This window comes from Oenanthe melanoleuca, chromosome 2 (assembly GCF_029582105.1).
Source record: "Oenanthe melanoleuca isolate GR-GAL-2019-014 chromosome 2, OMel1.0, whole genome shotgun sequence".
In the NCBI taxonomy this organism is placed as follows: Eukaryota; Metazoa; Chordata; class Aves; order Passeriformes; family Muscicapidae; genus Oenanthe; species Oenanthe melanoleuca.
Genome location: NC_079335.1, coordinates 1,180,448 through 1,205,867, shown reverse-complemented (window position 1 = coordinate 1,205,867; position 25,420 = coordinate 1,180,448). Strand labels below are relative to the sequence as shown.

The window sequence follows — 25,420 nt, the reverse complement described above, 5'->3', positions numbered from 1 at the left end:
AGGGCATGTTCAATTCTTTGTCCACCAACATTCCAGGTCCTTCTCCTCTGGGCTGCTCTCAATCCCCTCATTGCTCAGTCTGTGGTCATGTTTGGCATTGCTCCAAACCAAGTGCAGGACCTTGCACTTGGCCATGTTCAGCTTCATGAGACTGACAATATCCCACTGCCCCAATCTGTTCCAGCCCCAATCTGTTCCAGCCCCTCTGGATGCCATCCCTTTCTTCCAGACAACCAACCACAGTACTCATCTTGTCTCTGATTTTGCTGGACATCCCACTCAATCCCACTGTCCATGTCCCTGACAAGGATGGGAAATAATATAGGAGCTTCTGCTTGTCACCTGCCATCCCTTTTTTCCCGCGCACATGGAGCCAGGGACTACAACAGCTTGACTAAGACTGTCCTCTCTGAGTTAGACCATCCCATCCATTCCTTATCCACCACATGGTCAAACCACAACTCCACTTCTTTCCAGACTGAATATGCCTTCTGCTAGAGGAACAAATGCTATGCACTAGTCCAGATACATGATATTGTTCCTTCTCCCCTCGTCCACTAAGACTGGAACCAACACCAGCTCATTAAAAGATTCCACCAAGGTCAGACAGGCACGGCCCAAATAGCTGGACATGATACAGAAGAGCTGAGGGAAAACTCTCCCCACCTTATGTGGACCCTCCTGAAGGCTCGTGGAGAAGTCTAATCTGTTTTTTCCCAGGCTGGGGATCTTTCTCAGAGACAAAACTCAGCTCCAGCTTGGATCTTTCCCAGGCTGGGATCTCTCTCCGAGACAAATCAAGGGAAGGATGAAAGATCAACACAGATAGACACCTCGTGTTGACCACCGACCCGTGCGAATGTCTCATGATATTTTGTCGATAGTATGTTTTCAAAGAGGTGTTGGCCTCTTTGACCAATGAGTTTTTCTACTTTGCTTTCCATGATCTGCTTTATATAAAGGCCATGGTCTTTTCAATAAATTGCTCTTTCTTGCTGCTTGCAAGAGGTATCATGTTGCTGCATTCTTTCGCTGCTTCCTAGCTATACAGTAACAACCTTATGATTTGCTAGAGATGCTGCCTGAAAAAATGCCCCAATGTCAAGGGCAATGGCTGTTCTAAACCTTCAGCTCTCGATCATCTTCAAGGTCATACTTTGGATGTTATCCATCAGGGTCTTGTCTACCTTGTTCCCAGTAGCCCAGAGATAAACATAGTTCTCGAGTATGAGCAGAGCAGAGGGGCATGATCTCCCTCACCTTGATTGGAGCAATCCCAACCCTGCAGAACACAGGCTGGGTGATGAGGGGATTGAGAGCAGCCTCAAGGAGGAGGACTCGGGGTGTTGGTGGATGAAGAATTGGAGGTGCCCCAGCTACGTGCACTCATTGACACGAAAACCTCCCCTTATCCTGGGCTCATCCCTCAAGCGTGGGCAGCACAAGAGAGTGGGGTAATCTCATCCTCTGCTGTCCTGTATGAAGACCAGAGTTCTGTGTTGAACTCTGAGCCCCAAAAAGACAAGGAAGACATGGACCTGCTGCATCAGATCTGTAGACAGTGAGGTACAGAAGTAACTGGCGTCCAGCAAAATTGAACAGAGCACCCAGAGAGGCTTGTGCCGGAGGAAGGGATAAATCTAGATTACTGTATCCAGCTGTGTGATTCAGGAGATGAAGGATTTGTGGGATGCACTGGAAGAGCAAAGTGAACCACTTGGGAGCAAAATGGGGAAATAAACCCTAAAAGGGCACTTGAGGAATTTTTCATCAACACCAATGGACTCTGGAACCCTGATTTAGTGCTGAGTGAGACTAGAAGAACCTTCGGATCAGAAAGAAGCAAGACTCATCATAAAATGTGATGCAGGAAAACTTTATTGAGGTAGAAGAGTATAAGGCCATAAGCAGCAAACAGAAGGGAGCCAGACTGAAGTGCAACTGAGGTGACCATCAGCCAAGGTCCTTTGGTTGAAGGAGTTTTGTCCAGATAACCAGAGACTGCCTGCTCCACAGTAGGAGCATGGTGTCATGATTGGTGTTGAGGGTCCTTAGCAGTTGTAGCCGCCCCTTCTGCCATAGCAGCCCAGGCCTCCCAGACCATAGCCACAGCCCAGCCCATAGCCAAATCCACGGCCATAGCCAAGCCCAAAGCCAAAGCCACCAAATCCCCCAGAGATGGGCTGTCCCTGCACACTGAGTTCAGTGCCCACAGCAGCCGAGGAGGTGGATCCGACGGCGGTGCTCTGGGGGAAGGAGGTCATGATGGGTCCTGGCAGGGTGACCAGCACAGGGGAAGGGTTGATGATGACGCGGGAGTCCTGGCATTGCAGGGCACAGGGCTCGTTGCAGCTGTTGGCCAGCGGGGTGGGTCCGCAGGGTCGGCAGAGGCTGTTGCAGGCCATGGGTGTGGTGTGGAGGGTCCCTGGAAGAGAGGGTGGGTGAGGCAGGGCAGGGGTGTGGGGGTTTGAGGGGTGGTGATGCAGGAGGGTGAGGGAGTGTGGAGGCTGTTGTGGGGCTGTGGGGAGGTGTGAGGGCTGCTGAGGCTGGGGTTGAGCGTGCTGGCAGAGAGGGGCCAGGGGTGCAGGATCAGGAGGGTCAGGGGCTTCAGGCTCACCTTGTTGTCAGCAGGAGGAGAAGTGTGTGAGGAGAAGTGTGTGAGGGAGAGAGGCTCTGGGCTGGCTTTTATGCTGGTCCTGGAGGGGTGGGACAGCCTTGTTCCATGGCCTTGGGGCATTTTGGAGGCATCAGCTCTCTGCTGGTCTAGCTTGGTGAGCCATGATGTGGGAGTATTTTTTTTCCTGATGTTCTGCTGTGTCACACCTTCCTCTTCTGTTCATGTCCATCTGACCTTGCCAGCAGCTAATTATTGCCAGAATTAGAGACCAGTGTGAGTTTATTTGATGACATCAATCAAGAAACATAGAAAATTCATCCAAACCGAAGGAGAGCTGGGAAGTCATCAGTGCGGTCATGCTATAGTGACAAAATATCCCATTTGCATTCTTGCCTCCTGTCTCCAGAAACTCCCAGCTCTTTCAACTTCTCATTTGTTTTGAGGATATCCCAGCCCTGTCAGTGTCATGGTCTCCCTGCACTGCTCTTGGTCAATTAATATCCATGTCCTTTGTTGACTCTGTAACCCCAATAGTGATGGGGGAGACGAGGGTCAACTCCTTCAGCCTGCTTGCATTTCTTCTCCTACATTATGTATGCTGCTAACTGCTGGAGATTTTTATTCCAAAGAGTACATGTTCAGCACACGATCTATTTAACTTCCATCAAGAATATATGGACTTTCCCTTCTCGAATGCTTGGGTAACCAAGGGAATGGAAACTCCTGTCATGTGCCAGGACTACTGTCAGGGCTTTAGCACAGTGCAACAGGACACCCTTGGTCTCTAAACTACAGAGATGCGATTTTAATGGGTGGACTAATGAATGAATGAGGAACAGCAAGAGAGTGATGGTCAATGGCTCTATGTACATGTGGAGGCTGATGGTGAGGCCTTCTGGCCTCAGCCTTGGACTGGTGGTCTTGAATACCTTTATCAAGACATGAGCTGTGTGATTGAGACCACCCTCCACAGTTTTGCAGATGCCAGGAAGCTGAGCAGTGCAGTTGACACAAGAACCTGGAGGGATCCCATTAGGAGGGGACTCTGGGAATGTTGAGAACATAAGAACATCATGTGGCTCAACAACTCCAAGTTCATGGTCATGTACCTGCATTGAGGCGATCTTAAACATGAGAACACTTGGGAAACGAACTCCTTGAGAGCAGTTCCACAGAGAAAAACCAATGGTTCTGGTGGACTAAAATCTTGACAGGAAACAGCAATGTGAATTTTCAGAATAGAAAAACCACCATGTCCTGGATTGCATAAAAACAGGTGTGGCCAGCAGGAATGGCTGGAGGTCAGTTGAAGATGCAGAAAACACCCAGATTCCTGTGGGATTTTTTTTTCCATCTTCTACATTCCTGAGACAAAACAATATGAAAACATTCACCTCTACTGCACCCATTTAAAAGCTGCCGTCAAGGTCAGAAGGACACAGAATCAAGAGGAGGGCATGGACTCACAGAACATCAGGAAGGAAAACATGACCTACACAATGACTCACTAGGCTGGGCCAGCCAAGAACTTCGGCCTGCAAAATACCCCAAGGCCACGAGACAAGACTGTCCCACCCATCCAGGACAAGCATAAAAGCCGGACCAGAGCCTCTCTCCCTCACACACTTCTCACTTCTTCTCTTCCTGCTCCTGCTGACAACAAGGTGAGTCTCAAACCCCTGACCCTCCGAATCCTGCACCCCTGACCCCTCTCTTCCAGCACGCTCAGCCCCAGCCTCAGCAGTCCTCACACCTCCCCACAGCCCTACAACAGCCTCCACACTCCCTCACTCTCCTGCATCACCACCCCTCACACCCCCACACCCCTGCTCTACCTCACCCCCCTCTCTCTTCCAGGGACCCTCCACACCACACCCATGGCCTGCAACAACCTCTGCACACCCTGCGGACCCACCCCGCTGGCCAACAGCTGCAACGAGCCCTGTGCCCTGCAATGCCAGGACTCCCGCGTCATCATCAACCCTTCCCCTGTGCTGGTCACCCTGCCAGGACCCATCATGACCTCCTTCCCCCAGAGCACTGCCGTCGGATCCACCTCCTCGGCTGCTGTGGGCACTGAACTCAGTGTGCAGGGACAGCCCATCTCTGGTGGATTTGGTGGATTTGGTGGCTTTGGCTATGGGCTGGGCTGTGGCTATGGTCTGGGAGGCCTGGGCTGTGGCTATGGCAGAAGGGGTGGCTACAACTGCTAAGGACCCTCAGCACCACTCCTGACACCAACCACTCACTACCTGGAACACACCCCAGGCACTGAGGATGCCTCTCTAGTCCAAGGCTCTCAAACGGGTTCAGCACTTCTAGCTTTTGCTCTCAGGGCACCAAGAAGGGCAGCAGCCAATGCCCAGCCCTGCAAACATGCCCCTTCTCCCTCCTCCTCTTCTCTCACTCCCTGCCTCTGCATCACCCCTTCAGCTCTGTCCATTCTCCTCTGCTGCGAACCTCCTTTCCCAAGCCAGACACCATCAAGCTCCTCTACTGAGCTGCTCCCACTCTGGTACAGGAAGGCCTTGATGTTTTGGCCAGTCCATCTGCAAGAAAATTACCTCAGCTGATGGGTGCCCTACCTGCACCTCAGACCAGCTCACATGCCCTGGCTGCTCCTGAGTTTTCACTGTTCTACCTCAATAAAGTTTTCCTGCATCATAAACACCGATGAATCCTTCTTCTTTCTTCTCCCTGGACTCTGAGACTAAGCCAAGCTTGTTCAGGCTATTGAAATTGTCAATAAAGTGTTCCAAGACATCTTTTAGGAATTATTTCCCCAATTTCACTACCCACTGGTAAATTTGGTTCTTCCTGTGCATCACAGCAACTTTTCAGATGCTTGTATATATGCCTGGATACACTAATGCAGGTCTATCCATGACTATGACACAAGAACCTCCTGGGTGGTGTGCTCAGTTTGCTGGACACCAGTGCCCTCAGACCCTCATCATCTCCTAAGGCCATTTACAGGTCTGCATGAGCAGGTCCATGTCTTCCCTTTTATTGTGTCCTCAGAGTGGAGCACACAAGCCAGGTCTCTTCAGAGTGCAAAAGAGGGCAGAATGTGCTGCCCACACTGTGGGAACAGCCCCAGGACATGGGAGATTTTTGCTCAGCTCATTCACATGCCTAGGACATGTCCAATCCTTCATCCACCAGCACCCCAAGTCCTTTTCCTCAGGGATGTTCTTAATTAAGTCACTGCTCTTCCAACATCCATTACTGACATGGATGCAATGCAGGTGCAGGTTCTTCCTCTTGGGCCTGATGACCTTCACAAGCATCACACCTGCCCTGTCCAGAACCCTCTGGATGCCATCCCTTCCCTCCAAACGATCATTCACACCACTCACCTTCCTCTTATTCACATTCTTGCTGAGTGGACACACAATTGAACTCTCCATGTCCCTGGAAAGGATGGGAAGTGATAATGGTTGCAACACAAGTCTCTTTGGGTCACCACTCATTCCTGTTCTCTACACAGGGACATGGAGCCATTGAGCACAACTCTTTGAGTGAGATTGTCCTGCCCATTCCTTATCCAGCCATCAGCTCCACATTTTCTCCAGCTTAGAGGCAAGGATGTTTTCTGGCACAGGAACAAATGTTGTGCACAAATCCAGGTACATAATATTGGTTTCTCTTCCCTCATCCACTCATGCTGGTACCAACTCATCAAAGCTGTCACAAGGATCAGAAGTATAAGAGCAGAACATGGAATTGTAAAGCTGCAGGAAGCAAAACAGTCCCTCTCTTAAGACTCACTAGGCTGTGCCAGGCAACGGCTTCTGCCTGGAAAATGTCCCAGTGTCATGGGACAAGGCTTTCCCAAACCTCCAGCCATGGATCATCCTCAAGGCCATATTCTTCATCTTCCCCAGCAGAGTCTTGTCTTCCTTGTTCCCAGTAACCCAAAGATTAAGAGTGCTCCCCAATATCACCAGAGCAGAGCAGAACAGAGGGGCAGAATCTGCTGCAACTGAATGGGAGCAATCCCAAACTGGCAGGATACAGGCTGGGTGATAAGGGCATTGAGAGCAGACACAAGGAGGAGGAATTGTGATGTTGGGTGAAGAATTGGATATGCCCTGGCCATGTGCACTCACAGACCACAAACCCCTGTGTCCTGTGCTCATCCCCACCGTGTTGGCAGCAGATGAGCAGTGGATTAATTGCCTCTACTCCTCTCTGGCAAGACTGGAATTTTGTTTTCAACTGTAGGACCCCTATGATCTGCTCTAGCAGATATCCTATGCAGCTGTGTAAATGAGGGGCTGGAGCAATAGGTGTTCAACCAAAATGAACACACCACCTAGACAGGCTTGTGCCAGTGGCGGGCATAAATCTGCATTTTTGTATCCACACCTGTGTTCTAGAAACAGAAGGGCTTGTGGGATGTACTGGAAGACCAAAGCATGCCAGTAGGTGGTAGAATAGGGAAAATAAATCCTAAAAGTGGTCTTTGTACCCTTTTTAACCCCAATGGCCCCTACAGTCTTGGCTCAGTGCTGAGTGAGACTGGAAAAGTCTTGGGAGAAGAAAGCAGGAGGAGTCATCGGAGGCTATGATGCAGGAAAACTTTATTGAGGCAGATGAAAGAAAAGTCAGGAGAATCCCGCAGAAGGGAGATGGTCTGAGGTGTAAGCACGGCGACCAGCAGCCACTGTCCTTGGCTCACAGGAGGATTTTTCACATCATCAAGAACCTCCTACCCCAGAGTGGGAGCAGCCCAGCAGACGTGCCTAATGCTAGGCCATGTTTGCAGCCAGCCTGGGCTGTTCCCTTAGCAGATGTAGCTGCCCCTTCTGCCATAGCAGCCCAGGCCTCCCAGCCCATAGCCAAACCCACGGCCATAGCCAAAGCCACCAAAGCCACCAAATCCCCCAGAGATGGGCTGTCCCTGCACACTGAGTTCAGTGCCCACGGCAGCCGAGGAGGTGGATCCGACGGCGGTGCTCTGGGGGAAGGAGGTCATGATGGGTCCTGGCAGGGTGACCAGCACAGGGGAAGGGTTGATGATGACGCGGGAGTCCTGGCATTGCAGGGCACAGGACTCGTTGCAGCTGTTGGCCAGCGGGGTGGGTCCGCAGGGTCGGCAGAGGCTGTTGCAGGCCATGGGTGTGGTGTGGAGGGTCCCTGGAAGAGAGGGTGGTGAGGCAGGGCAGGGGTGTGGGGGTGTGAGGGGTGGTGATGAGGAGGGTGAGGGAGTGTGGAGGCTGTTGTGGGGCTGGGAGGTGTGAGGACTGCTGAGGCTGTTGCTGAGCGTGCTGGAAGAGAGGGGCCAGGGGTGCAGGAGTAGGAGGGTCAGGGGCTTGAGACTCACCTTGTTGTCCACAGGAGCAGGAGGAGATGGAGTGAGGAGAAGTGTGTGAGGGAGAGAAGCTCTGCACTGGCTTTTATGCTGGTCCTGGAGAGGCAGGACAGCCTTGTCCCATGGCCCTGGGGCATTTTTTAGGCTGCAGCTCTTGCCTGGGCCTGGCTGGTGAGTCATAAGTTGGGGAGTGTTTTCCTTCCTGATGTTCTGCCGTTCCATTACCTGCCCTTGAATCCGTGTCCATCTGACCTTCACAACAACTTTATTGCATTGGTATTTGGGACAATTTCAGTGTTTGATGTGTGTCAGGGAGGGCTGAATAAACAAGCAGTGCCCAGCAGAGTCGCAATGTCATCAGTGATGTCATTTTGTGACACATGTCCTGTGTTTTTTGGGTGCCTTTTGAACATTGGGACTCTGTTCTCTTTCCCTGGATCTCCATCAGTCATTGTGTTGCACCCAGGAATACTGAGAGATCTGCTGATGTCCTGGGGAGGTCAGTGTGCAATCGCTTGGCTAGGTCCCAGTGCCTGGGAGCTTTTCCTGATGGATGAAAGAGACCCCTTGCCCTTATTTCTTGTGTAGTATCAAGAGAGAGGATCTGGAAATTAGAGCCTGGTTAGGTTGATCTTGTTTCAATGCTGTGGATTTCTCACCATTCTCTGGAAACGTATACTCTGTCATTTAAAGTTTATTTCTTCACCTCTTTAAAAAAATCAAATAAGCTAGTAATCAATGATGCTTGATCGCGTTTTGCCAAGGCTGGTCTCTGACGTGAATTTACTTATTCTGCATTGCAACCATGTGGTTTCATAACTTATTTCCTGTCAGTTGTAATATTATGTTCCTGTTAGGAAAAACCACTAATTGCTACTGGATGGTCATTGTAGGCCTCTTTCCTCCTCTGTCATATATATATATATATACTGGCATATCTTTGTGGAATTCTGTGATTCTGTGTCCTTCTCTTGAGGCTGTGTCCATCTGATCTTTGCGGCAGTTTGTAATTTTGAGGAGTAGAGGCCAAAGGATTGGTATCACTCTTTTGTGTCAGGCACGTAGAAGATGACAACAAAGCCTACAAGAATTGGGGTGTTATGAGTGAGGTCATGCCATGGAACACTCACAATATCTCCTTTGTCCATTCTTCCCTTCTCGCAAAAGTAAACCTCGCACATCTCCCATTTCTAATCACAACAAGAATTCTTCAGTCCCCTCAACCTCTTGCCGTTCATGCACTGTTCTTGCCTAAGTTCATCTCTTTCTTCCAAAAAAGCCCAGCACATCACCCCAAATCAGATATCTTTATCTCAGAGGAGACAGGAAGTGTCAATCTGCTAGAAACCCTTTTCCAGAATTTCTTTTGCTAGAAGGATGCATGGCCATCTCTTGATCCATTTGGTCTCTGCCATTACAATAATGGGATTCTCACGTCTCCAACTGACTCCCAGTCATTCCTGCTGGCTACACTTCTTTCTATGCAGCCCAGGATATGGTTGGTGCTCTGGGCAGAATATTCACATTGCTGTTTCCTGTCAAGATTTTGGTCCACCCTTTGGTCTTTCTCTTTGGAACTGTGGAATTGCTCTTAAGGATTTCCTCTCCCAAACTGTTCTGATGTCTGGGACTGTCCAAACCCGGGTTCAGGACCTTGAACTTGGATTTGTTGAAGCTCATGAGTTTCTTATGTTCTCAACATTCCCAGTGTCCCCTCCTGATGGGATCCCTCCATGTTCTTGTGTCAACTGCACTGCTCAGTTTCCCAGCACTTGCAAACCTGCTGAGGGTAGTCTTGATCACACTGCTCACATCCTTGACAAAGGTATTCAAAATCACTAGTCCTGAAGGCCTCATCATCAGCCTCCACGTGTACATGGAGCCATTGACCATCACTCTCTGGCTGTACCTCATCCATTGCTTTGAAAACCACATGTCTGCAATTCAGAGATAAGGATTTTATGTGGGACTGTGCTAAAGTCCTGATAGAAATTTAGGATGACACCAGTGTCCCTTCCATTGGCAACCAGTGTTCTAGTAGGGAAGGACATTCTCTTCCTGGTGGAGCATAAATGGGTCTTGACATCTCCATGTGCCCTTCACGGCAAAAAGCTCCAGCAGTTACCAGGACAGGAATGAGGAAGAGAAATACAAGCAGATTGAGGGAATTGAACATCCTGTTCCTCGCCACAGGTGAGGCCTCATGGATGTGAGCATGGTTCACCAAGAGCAGTGCAGAGCCATCATGACACTGATGGGACTGGAGTATCCTTAATATGAGGAGAAGCTGAAAGAGGTGGGAGTGCTTCCAGGCAGGAGGCAGGAATGCAAATGGGACATGTCACTATGCCATGGAATGATCTCACTGATGACACCCCAATCATGTAAGCTTTGCTTGAATCTTCTTCATGTCCTGGCACGCATCATCAACAACAACACCTTGGTCTCTAATTCTTGCAGCTAAAACCTACCACCAAGGTCGGGTGGAGATGGCCTCAGGAGCAGAACATGAAATTGCACAATTTCACAAAGAAACAACTAAACCATGGCAAAGAAGGAAAGAGGAGATTGCTGGCTGTCCATTACTAATTATTGGGTCTTGCTCACAGGAACAAAACACTAAGACTTATGATTAAGAGTTACCTTGTGGCTTGAATGCGGAAAAAGTGAATTGTTGACAGAGATCAGTTTGGGAAAAAAATGATCAATCCTGGTTTGTTATTATTTGTAGGATTTCTGAATGTGGCCAACGAATACACTTTAATTGACAGAATAAATGGTTGAGTAAATGGGAGAAATTCAAAAGGACCATAACAATTGGAAAAGTTCAGCCTAAAAACAGCCTCCTGCTTTCCAGATTCGCCCTCTTGCTCACATACAAGACACAAGGGCATGAACTCCATAAATCAGGAACTGCTTCCAGGCACCAGAACCTTTCCAAAATATTGTTCAGTGACCAGGGCATCAGAAACTCCCTCAACGTTTCTGGGTGCAACACAATGACTGATGGACATCCAGCAGCACAGAAAAGAGTCCCAGTCTTGACAAGGCACCGACAAACCACAGCAAACAAGTGCCACAAAATGACCTCACTGATGAATTTGCATTTCTGCTGGGCCCTGGTTGTTTATTCAGCCCTCCATGACACACATCTAACAGTCAAAATCACCCAAATGCCATCTCCTAAAGCTGCCGCCAAGTTCCAATGAAACCAGCCTCAAGAGTTGGATATGACACGGCAGAGTTGTGAGAATGAAAACACTCCCCACACAATGACTCACCAGGCTGGGCCAGGCAGAGAGCTGCTGGCAAAAAAATACCCAAAGGCCATGGGACAAGACTGTCCCGCCCCTCCAGGACCAGCATAAAAGCTGGACCAGAGCATCTCTCCCTCACACACTTCCTCTCACACCTTCTCCTCCTGCTCCTGTGGACAACAAGGTGAGTCTCAAGCCCCTGACCCTCCTACTCCTGCACCCCTGGCCCCTCTCTTCCAGCACACTCAGCCCCAGCCTCAGCAGCCCTCACGCCTCCCCACAGCTCCACAACAGCCTCCACACTCCCTCACCCTCCTGCATCACCACCCCTCACACCCCCACACCCCTGCCCTGCCTCACACCCCCTCTCTTCCAGGGACCCTCCACACCACACCCATGGCCTGCAACAGCCTCTGCCGACCCTGCGGACCCACCCCGCTGGCCAACAGCTGCAACGAGCCCTGTGCCCTGCAATGCCAGGACTCCCGCGTCATCATCAACCCTTCCCCTGTGCTGGTCACCCTGCCAGGACCCATCATGACCTCCTTCCCCCAGAGCACCGCCGTCGGATCCACCTCCTCGGCTGCTGTGGGCACTGAACTCAGTGTGCAGGGACAGCCCATCTCTGGGGGATTTGGTGGATTTGGTGGCTTTGGCTATGGGCTGGGCTGTGGCTATGGTCTGGGAGGCCTGGGCTGCTATGGCAGAAGGGGTGGCTACAACTGCTAAGGACCCTCAGCACCACTCCTGACACCAACCACCCTTTCCCTGGAACACACCTCAGGCATTGAGGTCACCTCCAAGGCTCTCAAATGGGCTCAGCCCTTCCAGCTCCTACTCTCAGGGCAGCAAGCAAGGCAGTATCCATAGGGCCTGCCTGGGCTACCTGTAAACATGGCCCATCTGCCTTCTGCTCTTCTCCCACTCCCTGCCTCTGCATCACCCTTTCGCCTCTGTCCAGCTCTCTCTGCTGCAAACCCCTTCTCCCAGGCCAGACACCATCAGGCACCTCTGCTGAGCTGCTCCCACTGTGGCTCAGGATGACTTTGGTGTTCTGGCCAGACCTACTGCAAGGAAGGGGCCACAGCTGATGGTTGCCCTACTTGCACCTCAGACCAGCTCCCTTCCACTGGCTGCTCCTGAGTTCTCACAGTTCGACCTCAATAAAGTTTTCCTGCATCATAGCTTCAGATGTGTCCTCCTTCTTTATTCTCCTGAGACTCTTCCATCCCTGCTCAGTACTATTCCAGGGTTGTAGAGACCACTGGGATGGGTGAAAAAGCTCCAAGACCACTTTTACATCTTCCCCAGTTCTATTACCCACTGGCCTACTTTGCTCTTCAAGTGCATTCCATCAAACCTTCAGCAACTGAATCACAGGCTTGGATACACTAACGCCAATCTATCCCTTCCTCTGGCACAAGCCCCTCATTACCTTGAAGGTGGTGTGTTTCCTCTGACTGGACACCAGCTGCCCCGACCCTCATCATGTTCCTGGCATATCTACAGATCAGATGAAGCAGGTCCATGTCTTCCTTGTTTTTGGGGACACAGAAATCAACACAGAACTCTTGTCTGTGGTACAGGAGTGCAGAGGGCAAGATTCTCCCACTCTCTTGTGCTGCCCAGGCTGAGAGCATGAACCCAGGGCACAAGGGGGTTTCTGGTTGGTGAGTGCACATGGTTAGAGCACATCCAGTTCTTCCTCCAACTCCCTAATTCCTCCTCCTTGTGGCTGTTCTCAATCCCCTCACCACCCAGCCTGTATCCTGCAGGTTTGGTATTGCTCCAATCCAGGTGAGGGAGATCCTGCCCCTCTGCTCTTCTCCGCTCATATTAGGGAAGTGTGTTTATCTCTGGGTTAACAGGAATAAGGAAGACAAGACCCTGATGGGTAACATCCAGAGTATGACCTTGAGGATGATCTGGTGCTGAAGGTTTGGGACAGCCATTGGCCATGATATTGAGGCATTTTTTTCAGGCAGTAGCTCTAGAAAATCATAAGGTGGGGAATGTTTTACTTCCCTCACTGTAAGAGTCAGTCTGAATTTTTCTCTGATCTGCTTCACAACCATCATCAGAGACTTGGACCTGAGATTGCACCACTTGCCCTGAACCAGAGCTCCGGCCTGGCCGAGGTGGATGCTTGCAGGCCAAGGACTGTTTGTAGCTGTGCCTGGTGCTTGTCATGGTGCGCTGCAGGGCACTGGTTATCGCACCCTGTCCCTGCACCTGCATCATGGGGCTATGATCTCCACATACAATAGTCCATAACTATTCCCACCTTTTGGCCAGAAGCCACTCGCTTTGGAAAAGGACTATAAAAAGTGACTTTCCCCAGCGGATTGAAGATGCATCTCATCTCGTCGGATGGCCACGAGGATGCGTCCCATTGGTTGGTAGCTATATCCCATCCTCTCTCTCTCTTCCTCTCTTTCTCTCTCTCCCCTTTTACTTCCTTTCCTTTACCTCTCTCACTCTCTATCGCAAAACTGAATTGTTGGCACTCAATAAACTGCATTGCTGCTTTCTGCTAAACAAACCTGAGTCTCTTGCCTTTTGTCTTTTGCACCCTGGGGTTGAACAAACCATCACGACTCCCGCTTGGGTTGAGTGGATCGTGACACTCACCTCTTCATTATCATGTCCAGCTGTTGGGGCCATGCCTTCTGACCTTGGTGGCATCTTTTGATGAGCTGATATTGGTTCCAGGTGGATGAGGGGAGAGGGAACAGTATTGTGTACCTGGACTAGTGCATAGCATTTGTTCCTGTAGCAGAAGGCGTCTGCGTATTCATTCTGGAAAGATGTGGAGTTGTGGTTTGACCATGTGGTGGATAAGGAATGGATGGGATGGTCTAACTCAAGGAGGACAGTCTTAGCCAAGCTGTTGTGGTCCTTGGCTCCACGTGTGTGAAGAAAAGGGATGACTTGTGACAGGCAGAAGCTCCTATATTATTGCCCATCCTTGTCAGGGACATGGACAGTGGGATTGAGTGGGATGTCCAGCAAAATCAGAGACCAGAACAAGCTGAGTACTGTGACTGGCTGTCTGGAGGGAAGGGATGGCATCCAGAGGGGCTAGAACAGATTGGGGCAGTGGGATATTGTCAGCTTCATGAAGCTGAATTAGGCTAAATGCAAGGTCCTGCACTTGTTTGGAGCAATGCCAAACATGACCACAGACTGAGCAATGAGGGGATTGAGAGCAGCCCAGAGGAGAAGGACCTGGAATGTTGGTAGACGATGAATTGAACATGCCCTGGCCAAAAACACACACAGATCAGAAAGCCCCTGCATCCTGAACTCATCCTCACAGCATGAGCAGCAGGTGAGAGGGGAATTCTGTCCCTCTGCTCTGCTCTTCTGAGAATGGATGTGTGTATTCAGAAGACATGGACCTGTTGAAGCAGAGCTGTAAATGGACAGGGAAAATGATGAGGGTCTGGAACAAATGGTGTCCAGCCAAAGTGAAAATAAGACCTATACAGGGTTTGTACCAGAGGAAGGGACAGACCTGTGTTGGTCTATCCAGGCCTGGGATTAAAAAAATGAAGGGTTTGTGGGATGCAATGGAAGAGCAAAGTGCACGTGAAGGAAGAGGACACTTCACAATATTGCAATGCAAGAGAACTTTATTGAGGCATAAAGAAAAGTGAGAATCATGCGCAGCAAGTGGAAGAAGTCGGGCTAAGGTACAAGTACAGTGACCATCAGCTGCGGCCTCTTTGCTTGCAGGTGGATTTGCCAGAGCATCAAAGACTTCCTGCTCCACAAGTCGAGCAGCCTGATGGTGGAGATGCCAAATCATCTCTGCCTTGGGAGAAGGGGCTTACAGCAGAGAGGACTGGAAAGAGCCAAAGAGGTGACACAAAGGGAGTGGGAGAAGAGAATGGATGGAGATGGGCCATATTTGAAGGTATTAGCCCAGGTTGGCTGTGGCTAATACCTTGCTTGGTGCCCTGAGAGCAGGAGCTGGAAGTACTGGGTCCAATTGAGAGCCTTGGCCCAGAAAGGCATCCTCAATGCCTGAGATGTTTTCCAGGGAGTGGTTGGTTGGTGTCAGGAGTGCTGGGGAGGGTTCTTAGCAATTGTAGCCACCCCTTCTGCCATAGCAGCCCAGGCCTCCAAGCCCGTAGCCACAGCCCAGCCCGTAGCCAAATCCACGGCCATAGCCAAAGCCACCAAAGCCACCAAATCCCCCAGAGATGGGCTGTCCCTGCACACTGAGTTCAGTGCCCACAGCAGCCGAGGAGGTGGATCCGACGGCGGTGCTCTGGGGGAAGGAGGTCATGATGGGTCCTGGCAGGGTGACCAGCACAGGGGAAGGGTTGATGATGACGCGGGAGTCCTGGCATTGCAGGGCACAGGGCTCGTTGCAGCTGTTGGCCAGCGGGGTGGGTCCGCAGGGTCGGCAGAGGCTGTTGCAGGCCATGGGTGTGGTGTGGAGGGTCCCTGGAAGAGAGGGGGGTGAGGCAGGGCAGGGGTGTGGAGGTGTGAGGGGTGGTTATGCAGGAGGGTGAGGGAGTGTGGAGGCTGTTGTGGGGCTGTGGGGAGGTGTGAGGGCTGCTGAGGCTGGGGCTGAGCGTGCTGGCAGAGAACGTTCAAGGGTGCAGGATCAGGAGGGTCAGGGGCTTGAGACTCACCTTGTAGTCAGCAGGAGCAGGAGGGGAAGGTTTGAGAAGTGTGTGAGGGAGAGAGGCTCTGTGCTGGCTATTATTCTGGTCCTGGATGAGTGGACAGTCTTGTCCCATGCCTTGGGGCATTTTTCAAGGCGGCAGCTCTTTGCTATACCAGTAGTGGTGAGTCATTGTGTGGGGAGTATTTTCTTTCATGGAATTCTGCAATTCCATGTCCTGACCTTGCGGCTCTGTCCATCTGACCTTTACGGCAGCTTTTAAATGCAAGAATTAGTGGCCATTATCTCATTGCTGGTGACTTTCTAAACATGTTTAAGATCTAAACAACCCTGAGGACCATGAATGTGTCTAGCAAGGAGGACATGCCATGGCATAATGACCTAATTTCCCATTTGCCTTCTTTTCTTCTGCCTGAATGAACCCCAGCTCTGTCAACTTCTCCTTCTTTTTCGGATACTCCGGTCTTTCCAGTGTCATGGCCTCCAGGCACTGCTCTTGGTCAACCACGTCCATGTCCTTGTTGCACTCTGCAGCCCATGTAGTGCACCAGTAGTGCATGACAAAATGGTTGACTTCCTCATCCTCCGTGTATTACTTTTCCTGTTAAGTTATTTCCTAATCCTCTCCTGATAATTGCTGGAGCTTTTTACATCAGAGGGTACATGGCCACCTCATGATCCATTTATGCTCCACCAGGATCACAAGGCCCTCCCCTGCTCGAATGCTCTTGTTGACAAGGGAATGGCAACTGATGTCATGCCTGGACTTCTATCAGGGCCTTAACACAGTCCCACAGGACTTCCTTACCTCTAAACTGCAGACACATGGGTTTGAAGAGGTAATTAATCAGTGGATAATTAATTGTTTCCCTCATGCTTCTTCTTCCCCTCATCCTCCACAAGGTTTCCTTTCCAATTGTCAGTCACAGCCCAGCACTGTGATCCCACAGTGTTACCTTGCTGGGCCCAGCTGAGTTGAGCACTATGGATGAACCAACACGAGACTGTGAGGAGCATAGGATAGATCCCTAAGTCACATGGATTGTTTTTCCATCTCCAATGGCAAAGGCCAGACAAGTCTGGAGAGATGTAGGCAAGGTAGGGAGGATGAGAACATGGTTAAAGGGGCAGACACTCACCCCAAGAACACTTGCAAAGCTTGGAGCAGCAGATATCTGTGAGGAAACAGGGTCCCTATTCACCACACAGCACAGCAGTGCCATTGGGTGACCTCACTGATGACACCCCATCTCCACTACGCTTTGGTCATGTCTTCAACCCATCCTGACATAAAACATCAAGACCAGCATTTAGCCTCTAATACTCACATTTAAAAGCTGCCGCCAAGGTCAGATGGACACAGCCTCAAGAGAGGACATGGAATCACAGAATTCCACAAAAGAACACCCGCACCATGATAGAGAAGGAAAGAGCAACTCATTAAGTGTCCATTAGTAATTACTCATTTTGCTAATAGGAACACAATATTACTGACAGGATAGAAGTTATGAAACCCTTTGGCTTGAATGCAGAATAAATGAATTGACGTCACACACTAAGCTGGGAAAAAAGGGATGGGCCCAGGTCTGTGGTTGTGTTTAGCCTTTCTAAATGACATCAAGAAATACATTTTAAGTGATAGAGTAGCTTGTTGGGTAAATTTTAGAAATCTAAATGGACTATAAAGTTGGAACAAGTTCAGCCTAAATACCTCTACTTTGTAAGACCCTCTCTCAAAGCCATTCAAGACACAAGAGTAAGAGCTCCCAGGCACTGTGACCTCTCCAAATTATTGCAGAGTGACCTCCCCAGGACATCAGCAGCTCCCTCAGCACTCCTGGGTGCAATACAAAGACCGATGGACACAGAGGGTCACAAAAAGAATCAGAGTCTTCACAAAGCACACACAAACCACAGCACTTGAGAGCTTCAAAATTACCTCACTGACAACATCGCAACTATGCTGCATTTCCTTGTTTATTCAGCCCACCCTGAAATGCATGAAACAATCAAATCCTCCCAAAGACCAGCTCTCACTCTAATGCTGCCTCCAAGGTCAGATGGACACAGACTCAAGAGATGGATATGACACTGCAGAATTCCACAAAGAAAAACATTCCCCACACCATGACTCACCAGGCTGGGCCAGGCAACACCTGCTTCCTCCAAAATGCCCTAAGGCCATGGGACAAGGCTGTCCCGCCCCTCCAGGACAAGCATAAAAGCCAGCCCAGAAACTCTCTCCCTCACACACTTCTCCTGACACCTCCTTCTGCTCCTGTGCTGACAAGGTGAGTCTCAAACCCCTGACCCTTCTGATCCTGCACCCCTGACCCCTCTCTTCCAGCACACTCAGCCCCAGCCTCAGCAGCCCTCACGCCTCCCCACAGCCACACAACAGCCTCCACACTCCCTCACCCTCCTGCATCACCACCCCTCACATTCCCACACCCATGCCCTGCCTCATCCCCCTCTCTCTTCCAGGGACCCTCCACACCACACCCATGGCCTGCAACAGCCTCTGCCGACCCTGCGGACCCACCCCGCTGGCCAACAGCTGCAACGAGCCCTGTGCCCTGCAATGCCAGGACTCCCGCGTCATCATCAACCCTTCCCCTGTGCTGGTCACCCTGCCAGGACCCATCATGACCTCCTTCCCCCAGAGCACCGCCGTCGGATCCACCTCCTCGGCTGCCGTGGGCACTGAACTCAATGCCCAGGGACAGCCCATCTCTGGGGGATTTGGTGGCTTTGGCTATGGGCTTGGCTATGGCCGTGGATTTGGCTATGGGCTGGGCTGTGGCTATGGGCTGGGAGGCCTGGACTGCTATGGCAGAAGGGGTGGCTACAACTGCTAAGGACCCTCAGCACCACTCCTGACACCAACCACCCACTCCCTGGAACAGACCTCAGGCACTGAGGATGCCTCTCTGGGCCATTGTTCTAAAATGGGCTCAGCGCTTCCAGCTCCTGCGCTCAGGGCACCAAGCAAGGCAGTATCCAAAAGGCCAGCCCAGGCTGCCTGCAAACATGGCCCATCTGCCTCCTCCTCTTCCTCCATTCTCTTCTCTGCATCACCCCTTGGTCTATGGGTGGCCTCCTCTGCTGCAAACCCCTTCTCCCAAGTCAGAGACAATCGGGTACCTCCACCATTGGGCTGCTCTCACTGTGGGGCAGGAAGGCCTTGATGCTCTGGCCCAACTGCCTGCAAGCAAAGGACCTTGGCTGATGGTTGCCCTACTTGCACCTCTGACTTCTCTCTTCCTGTGATTGCTCATGACCTTCCACTATTCTTTTAGTTCAATAAAATTATCTTGCATTGCAGCATTTTGCAGTGTCCTTCTCTTCACGGGCGCACACACTTTGCCTTTCCAGTGCATCCCACAAACCCTTTACTTCCTTAATTCCAGGCCTGGATACACCAAAACAGGTCTGTCCCTGCCTCTGGTACAAGCTGTGTATGGGTCTTGTTTTCACTTTGGCTGCACACCAGTTGCTCTAAACACTCATAATCTTCCCTGTACCTCTACAGCTAGGCTTCAGCAGGTCCATAACTTCTATATCCTCAAGTGCTCAGAGTTGAAAAAACTCAAGTCTCTCAAGATCAGAGCAGAGGGTCAGAATCCCCCCTCACCTCCTGCCTATGCTGTGGGGATGTGATATGGAGATGTTTTGTTCTGTGAGTGCACATGGCCAGGTCATGTCCAATTCTTTGTCCACCAGCATTCTGAGTCCTTTTCCTTGGGCTTGCTCTCAGTCAACTCATCACCTATCCAATATCCATTACTGACATTGCTATGTGTCTGAGGGCACAACAGCCCAGCTCATTATTCAGGATGCTGAACAGAGGTGCCCACATGGATCCAACTCCTGGGCTGCAGTACTGGAGATTCACCTTCATTTGCACTTTAGGCCACTGATCAGAAGCCTCTGGCCTCAGCCTCAGCCACTCTCATGCCACTCACTGCACTCTCAGGCAACCTAGACTTGCTCAGCTTCTCTGAGAGTGTAGAATGGGAGGAGTCTAAAAGGCTTTACAAAATGATTGTGTGCAACAGCAGCCATAGCTCTCTCCTCATGCCCAAACTGAGCCACTGGCACAGAGCAGACACAGAGCTCAGCCAAGCACCACTTCCTGCAGGGAAATCCTTCAAGAGTAGTGGCCTCAGCTCTGGGCACTTGCCATAACTCAAGACCCCAAAGACCTGGCTCATCCCTCCACTGCTGCTGCTCCCATTTTCATGAAGGCCAAATTCTTCCTGAAAAGTTTGATGGGATCCCAACAGTGGTGAATGACTGAACAGCAACTGATATCATGTACATGGACTTGTGCAAAGCTCAAGTCTTCTTCCTGTGGCAGACAACATCTTTATCTCTGACCTGAAGAGATGTGGAATTGATAACTAGAACATCAACTGTGGGGTGGAAAATGGGTGGGATGGTCTCACTCAGAGAGTTGTGGTCAACGGCTCCATGTCTGTGAGGAGAACAGGGATGAGAGGTGACCTACAGAGGCTCATATTGGGACCATTGTCACTTCACATCTTTGTCAGGCACAGGGACAGTGCAATTGAGTGTCCCCTCAGCAAGAATGGGAATGACATCAAAGTGAGTGCTGTGGTTGATTGTCTGGAGGGAAGGGATGGCACCCAGAGGATTCTGGACAGGCTGGGGAGATTGGGTGGTGTGATTGTCATGAAGGTCAACAGGACCAAGAGCAAGATCCTAAATCTAGACTGGAGCAATCTCAGTAATGGATACTGGATGGGTAATGAGTTGATTAAGAGCATCCCTGAGGAGGAGGAATTGGGGTATTGGTGGTTGGAAAATTGGACATGTCCCGGCCATGTGAACATACCAAACAGAAACTGTCCATGCCATGGGTTCATTGCCACAGTGTGGGCAGAAGGTGAGGAGGGAATTCTGACCATCTGCTTTGCTCTACTCTGGTGAGACCGGAGTTCTGTGCTCAGCTCTGGGCCTCAAGGGAAAGCACCTGCTCATGGAGATCTGTATATGGGCTAAAGAGATAAGGAGGGACTGGAGCAACTGTGTGTAGCCAATGTAAAAACATGGCCTAGGAGGATCTTGTGTCAGAGACAGGGATAGATCTGTTTTAGTGTATCCTGGCCTGAGATCAATCAAGTGAAGGGTTTGTGGGATGCACTGGAAAAGTGAAGTGTGCCAGTGCCATAAAGGAAACAGAGACATTAGAATGCTGCAATGCAAGACAATTTTATTGAGGCAAAAGAACAGTGAGAGGTCATGAGTGGCAGGAGGAAGGGAATTGGTCTAAGTTGCAAGCAGGGCAACCAGCAGCCAAGGTCCTTTCCTTGCAGGCTGTTTGGCCAGAGCATCAATGCCATCCTTATCCCCAGCAGAAACAACATGATAGTGGGGATTCCTGATCCTTTCTGTCTTGGGACAAGAGATTTGGAGCAGGAGGGAATGGATAGAGATGAAAGGGAGTGGGAGAAGAGGAGGAGGAGGCCATGGTTCCAGGCAGCTGGGGCTGGCCACTTGGCTACTGCCTTGCTTTGTGCCCTGAGAGCAGGAACTGGAAGCTCTGAGCCCATTTGAGAGCCTTGGCCCAGAGAGGTATCCTCATGTGCCTGGGATGTGTTCCAGGGAGTGGGTGGTTGGTGTCAGGAGTGGTGCTGAGGGTCCTCAGCAGTTGAAGCCGCCCCTTCTGCCATAGCCACAGCCCAGCCCATAGCCAAATCCATGGCCATAGCCAAGCCCATAGCCAAAGCCACCAAATCCCCCAGAGATGGGCTGTCCCTGCACACTGAGTTCAGTGCCAACAGCAGCCGAGGAGGTGGATCCGACGGCGGTGCTCTGGGGGAAGGAGGTCATGATGGGTCCTGGCAGGGTGACCAGCACAGGGGAAGGGTTGATGATGACGCGGGAGTCCTGGCATTGCAGGGCACAGGGCTCGTTGCAGCTGTTGGCCAGCGGGGTGGGTCCGCAGGGTCGGCAGAGGCTGTTGCAGGCCATGGGTGTGGTGTGGAGGGTCCCTGGAAGAGAGACGGGGGGTGAGGCAGGGCAGGGGTGTGGGGATGTGAGGGGTGGTGATGCAGGAGGGTGAGGGAGTGTGGAGGCTGTTGTGGGGCTGCTGGGGCTGGGGCTGAGTGGGCTGGAAGAGTGGGATCAGGGGTGCAGGATCAGGAGTGTCAGGGGATTGAGACTCACCTTGTCAGAAGGAGCAGAAGGAGGAGGTGTCAGGAGAAGCGTGTGAGGGACAGGAGCACAGAGCCGGTTTTTATGCTGTCCTGGATGGGTGGGACAGCCTTGTCCCATGGCCTTGGGGCATTTTGCAGGCAGCAAGTGTTGCCTGGCCCAGCCTGGTGCGTCATTGAGTGGGGAGTATTTTTCTTCCTGCAACTCTGCAGTGTCATGACAGTTTCTAGAGGCCGTGTCCATCTGACCTTGGCGGCAGCTTTAAAGTGAGAGCTGGTATTTGTGAGGATTTGATCGTTTGATGTGTGTCTGGGAGGGCTGAATATACAACCAAACCCAGCAGAGTTGCAATATCATTAGTGAGGTCATTTTGTGGTGCTCGTGTGCTGTGGTTTGTGGGTGCTTTGTGAAGACTGGGACTCTGTTCTGCACCCCTGCATATCCATCAGTCATTCTGTTTCTCCCAGGAATCCTGAGGGAGCTGCTCATGTCCTGGGAGGTCACTCTGCAATAACGTGGAAAGGTTATAGTGCGTAGGAGTGTTCCTATGGGTGAAAGAGGCCTTGTGTCTTGAATTGGATCAAGACAGTGCATCAGGAAAAGTAGAGCCTGGTCCAGTTGAACTTGTTCTGGTCCATTTTGAATTCTCATCTTTACATTACTCTGTAGTCTGTCATTTAAAGTGTATTCCTTGACCTCATTCAGAAATTCATTAAACAAAAGCTCAACCCAGCTTGATCCATTTTTTCTCAGTCTGGTCCATGATGTCCATGCCTTTATTCTGCATTCAAGCCATAAGTTTTCATATCTCACATCCTTTTCTCACATCTGTTCCTGCTAGCAAAATCCAGTAATTGGTAATGGTAGGTCAGATTAGTCCTCTTCCCTCCTCTGTCACAGTGCAGGTGTTCATTTTTGGAATTCTGCAGCTCCGTGTCCTTCTTTTGAGGCCGTGTCCATCGGACCTTGGCAGCAGATTTTAAGTGTCTTAGAGGTTAAGGGCAGGTCTTGATGGCAAGTGTCATGGTGGGCTGAAGACATGTCCGAAGCCTTGGAGAGATGGGGTGTCAGCAGTGATGTCACCCCATGGCACTGGTGTATCCTGGTTTTTGGGTGTATTGTGATGTGGGGGCCCTAACCATCACAGCTCTGTCAGGATTGTCTGGCTTTGCAGGAGCAGTGCTTGTGAGGAACTCCTCTTTCCATGATGTTCTCTCCATCCCCACCATGTTGCCACCATTCAGAGCCTGTCTATATTCCTAGACTTTCCTGATGGAGATGGGACGTAGATCCCTGTGATTTAGGAGGCCACCAATGCTCCCCAAAGTCTTGAGTTGGTTCAACCCTAGCGCTTATCTCAGCTGGGACCAGCAAGGTCACACCATGAGGTCACAAAGCTGGGCTGTGACTGAGCCATGGAAAGGCAAAATGGTGTAGGATAAGGAGAACAAGACACATGAGGAGCAAAGTTCCCCATCCATTGATTAATCCACCCTTGAAACCCATGTGCCTGAGCTTTAGGAAGTCTGAGGGAGTGGACTGTCCTGGTCCCCATCACTAGTAGGGCTCACTGGTGGAAGAAAGACATGGACATGATTGACTGTGAGCACTGAAGGAACACTGACAGCACTGGGGTTTCCTCAAAATGGGGACAGACTGAGAAAACTGATGGTTCTTTCAGGCGGGAGGCAAGAATACAAGTGGGAGATGTTGTCAATATACCATGGTATGACCTCACTGAAAACACCCCAATTATCCTGAGATTCGGCTGAGTATTCTGCATGTCCCGACATATGCCATAAACAACAAGATAATGGTCACCAATTCTCCCAATTCAGATGTTCTGCCAAGGTCAGATGGACACTGCCTCTAGGGAAGAGCAAGGAATTGCAAAATTGCAGGAAGGAAAACACTTCCATAAATCATGACTTGCCAGCTTCTGCCAGCCAAGAGTTGCTGCATAAAAAAAGCCCCAAGGCCATGGGGCAAGGTGGTCCCACCCATCCAGGACAAGCATAAAAGTCAGCCCAGAGCCTCTCTCCCTCACACACTTCTCCTCAAGCCTCCTCCTTTGCCAGTACAGACAGTAAGGTGAGCCTCACACCCCTGTCCCTCTTGCCCTTGCAACCCTGACCCTTCTCTTCCAGCACACTCAGCTTCAGCAGCCCTCACACCTCCCCACAGCCCCACAACAGCCTCCACACTCCCTCACCCTCCTGCATCACCACCCCTCACACCCACACCCCTGCCCTGCCTCACCCCCCTCTCTTCCAGGGACCCTCCACACCACACCCATGGCCTGCAACAGCCTCTGCCGACCCTGCGGACCCACCCCGCTGGCCAACAGCTGCAACGAGCCCTGTGCCCTGCAATGCCAGGACTCCCGTGTCATCATCAACCCTTCCCCTGTGCTGGTCACCCTGCCAGGACCCATCATGACCTCCTTCCCCCAGATCACCGCCGTTGGATCCACCTCCTCGGCTGCTGTGGGCACTGAACTCAGTGTGCAGGGACAGCCCATCTCTGGGGGATTTGGTGGCTTTGGTGGCTATGGGCTTGGCTATGGCCGTGGATTTGGCTATGGGCTGGGCTGTGGCTATGGCAGAAGGGGCGGCTACATCTGCTAAGGGCCTTTGGCACCACTCCTGACCCCAGCAGCTCACTGCTCTGGGAAGAGCTCCTTCAAGCAAAGCACCTTTGCTGGTCGTGCCTGTCCTATGTGCACCTCACAGCAGATCCCTTCTTCTTCATTCTTCCGTCTCTTCATTTTTGTGCCTAAATAAATTTTTCCTGCATCAACGACTGTGACGCCTCCTGTTCTGTAATTCCAGTGGTCTCACATCCTTACTAACACATTCCACACCTCAATAGGTCATTGGTATATGTGCAACAGCACCTTCCCTCACAAAAATGTTGAAAAAACTAATAACAAAGTCTGGTATAGGAAGCACAGGGGGGGACGCTTTCCAGAACACAACAGAAACCGTATATACTAAACTCTTGGAAACATTAATGCTCTCCGGGGTCCAGCAATGCTAAAATATTTCCATGTCAGTGCACACTTGACAAACTCTCTTCCCACCAGGACTCTTGAAGTCTTCCAGCAAACAGAGTCACAAAATCATCCACTTGAGCAGGAAATCCAGAGTGCAAGTGCTGAACTTCCAGCACCATGGACAGTTCAGTGTCGTTTCTCCCAGGACAGACAATCCTACACATCCACCATGGCTACCCTCACTATGAAAGATTCTTGCCTTCTTTAGTAATTGCATTCCCTCTGTTTCCCTTTTGCTATTGCCCTCTTGTCCTGTACATGTGCACTGCTGAGAATAGCCAGGCTTCATCCTCTGCCATCAGAGATTTGCACACACTTATGACACCCCCCTCTCACCCCCTGGGAATCCCAGCTC

At 50.9% G+C, this 25,420-nt stretch overlaps 3 protein-coding genes and 5 pseudogenes across 3 annotated transcripts; 4 read left to right on the top strand and 4 right to left on the bottom strand.

The window, feature by feature from the left end:
• Positions 1–1,875: 1,875 nt before the first annotated feature.
• On the bottom strand, positions 1,876–2,737 carry LOC130249638 (feather keratin B-4-like; annotated as a pseudogene).
• A 953-nt stretch (positions 2,738–3,690) lies between these two features.
• On the top strand, positions 3,691–4,830 carry LOC130249911 (feather beta keratin-like; annotated as a pseudogene).
• Positions 4,831–7,406: 2,576 nt separating this feature from the next.
• LOC130249691 (feather beta keratin-like) lies at positions 7,407–8,071 on the bottom strand (annotated as a pseudogene).
• A 1,998-nt stretch (positions 8,072–10,069) lies between these two features.
• On the top strand, positions 10,070–11,920 carry LOC130249908 (feather beta keratin-like; annotated as a pseudogene).
• Positions 11,921–15,275: 3,355 nt separating this feature from the next.
• On the bottom strand, positions 15,276–15,899 carry LOC130249486 (feather keratin B-4-like). The gene is made up of 2 exons (XM_056484329.1): positions 15,847–15,899; positions 15,276–15,657 (listed from the first exon to the last, which is right to left on the bottom strand). Exon 2 carries the CDS (start codon positions 15,624–15,626, stop codon positions 15,276–15,278), a length of 351 nt encoding a protein of 116 aa, XP_056340304.1. The 5' UTR covers positions 15,627–15,657; positions 15,847–15,899.
• Positions 15,900–18,320: 2,421 nt separating this feature from the next.
• Positions 18,321–18,688, top strand: LOC130249485 (feather beta keratin-like). The gene has a single exon (XM_056484328.1). The coding sequence runs from the start codon at positions 18,335–18,337 to the stop codon at positions 18,686–18,688; it is 354 nt and encodes a 117-aa protein (XP_056340303.1). The 5' UTR covers positions 18,321–18,334.
• Positions 18,689–21,497: 2,809 nt separating this feature from the next.
• On the bottom strand, positions 21,498–22,143 carry LOC130249484 (feather beta keratin-like; annotated as a pseudogene).
• A 2,161-nt stretch (positions 22,144–24,304) lies between these two features.
• Positions 24,305–24,637, top strand: LOC130249665 (feather beta keratin-like). Its single transcript, XM_056484649.1, has one exon. The coding sequence runs from the start codon at positions 24,305–24,307 to the stop codon at positions 24,635–24,637; it is 333 nt and encodes a 110-aa protein (XP_056340624.1).
• The last annotated feature ends 783 nt before the right edge of the window (positions 24,638–25,420 follow it).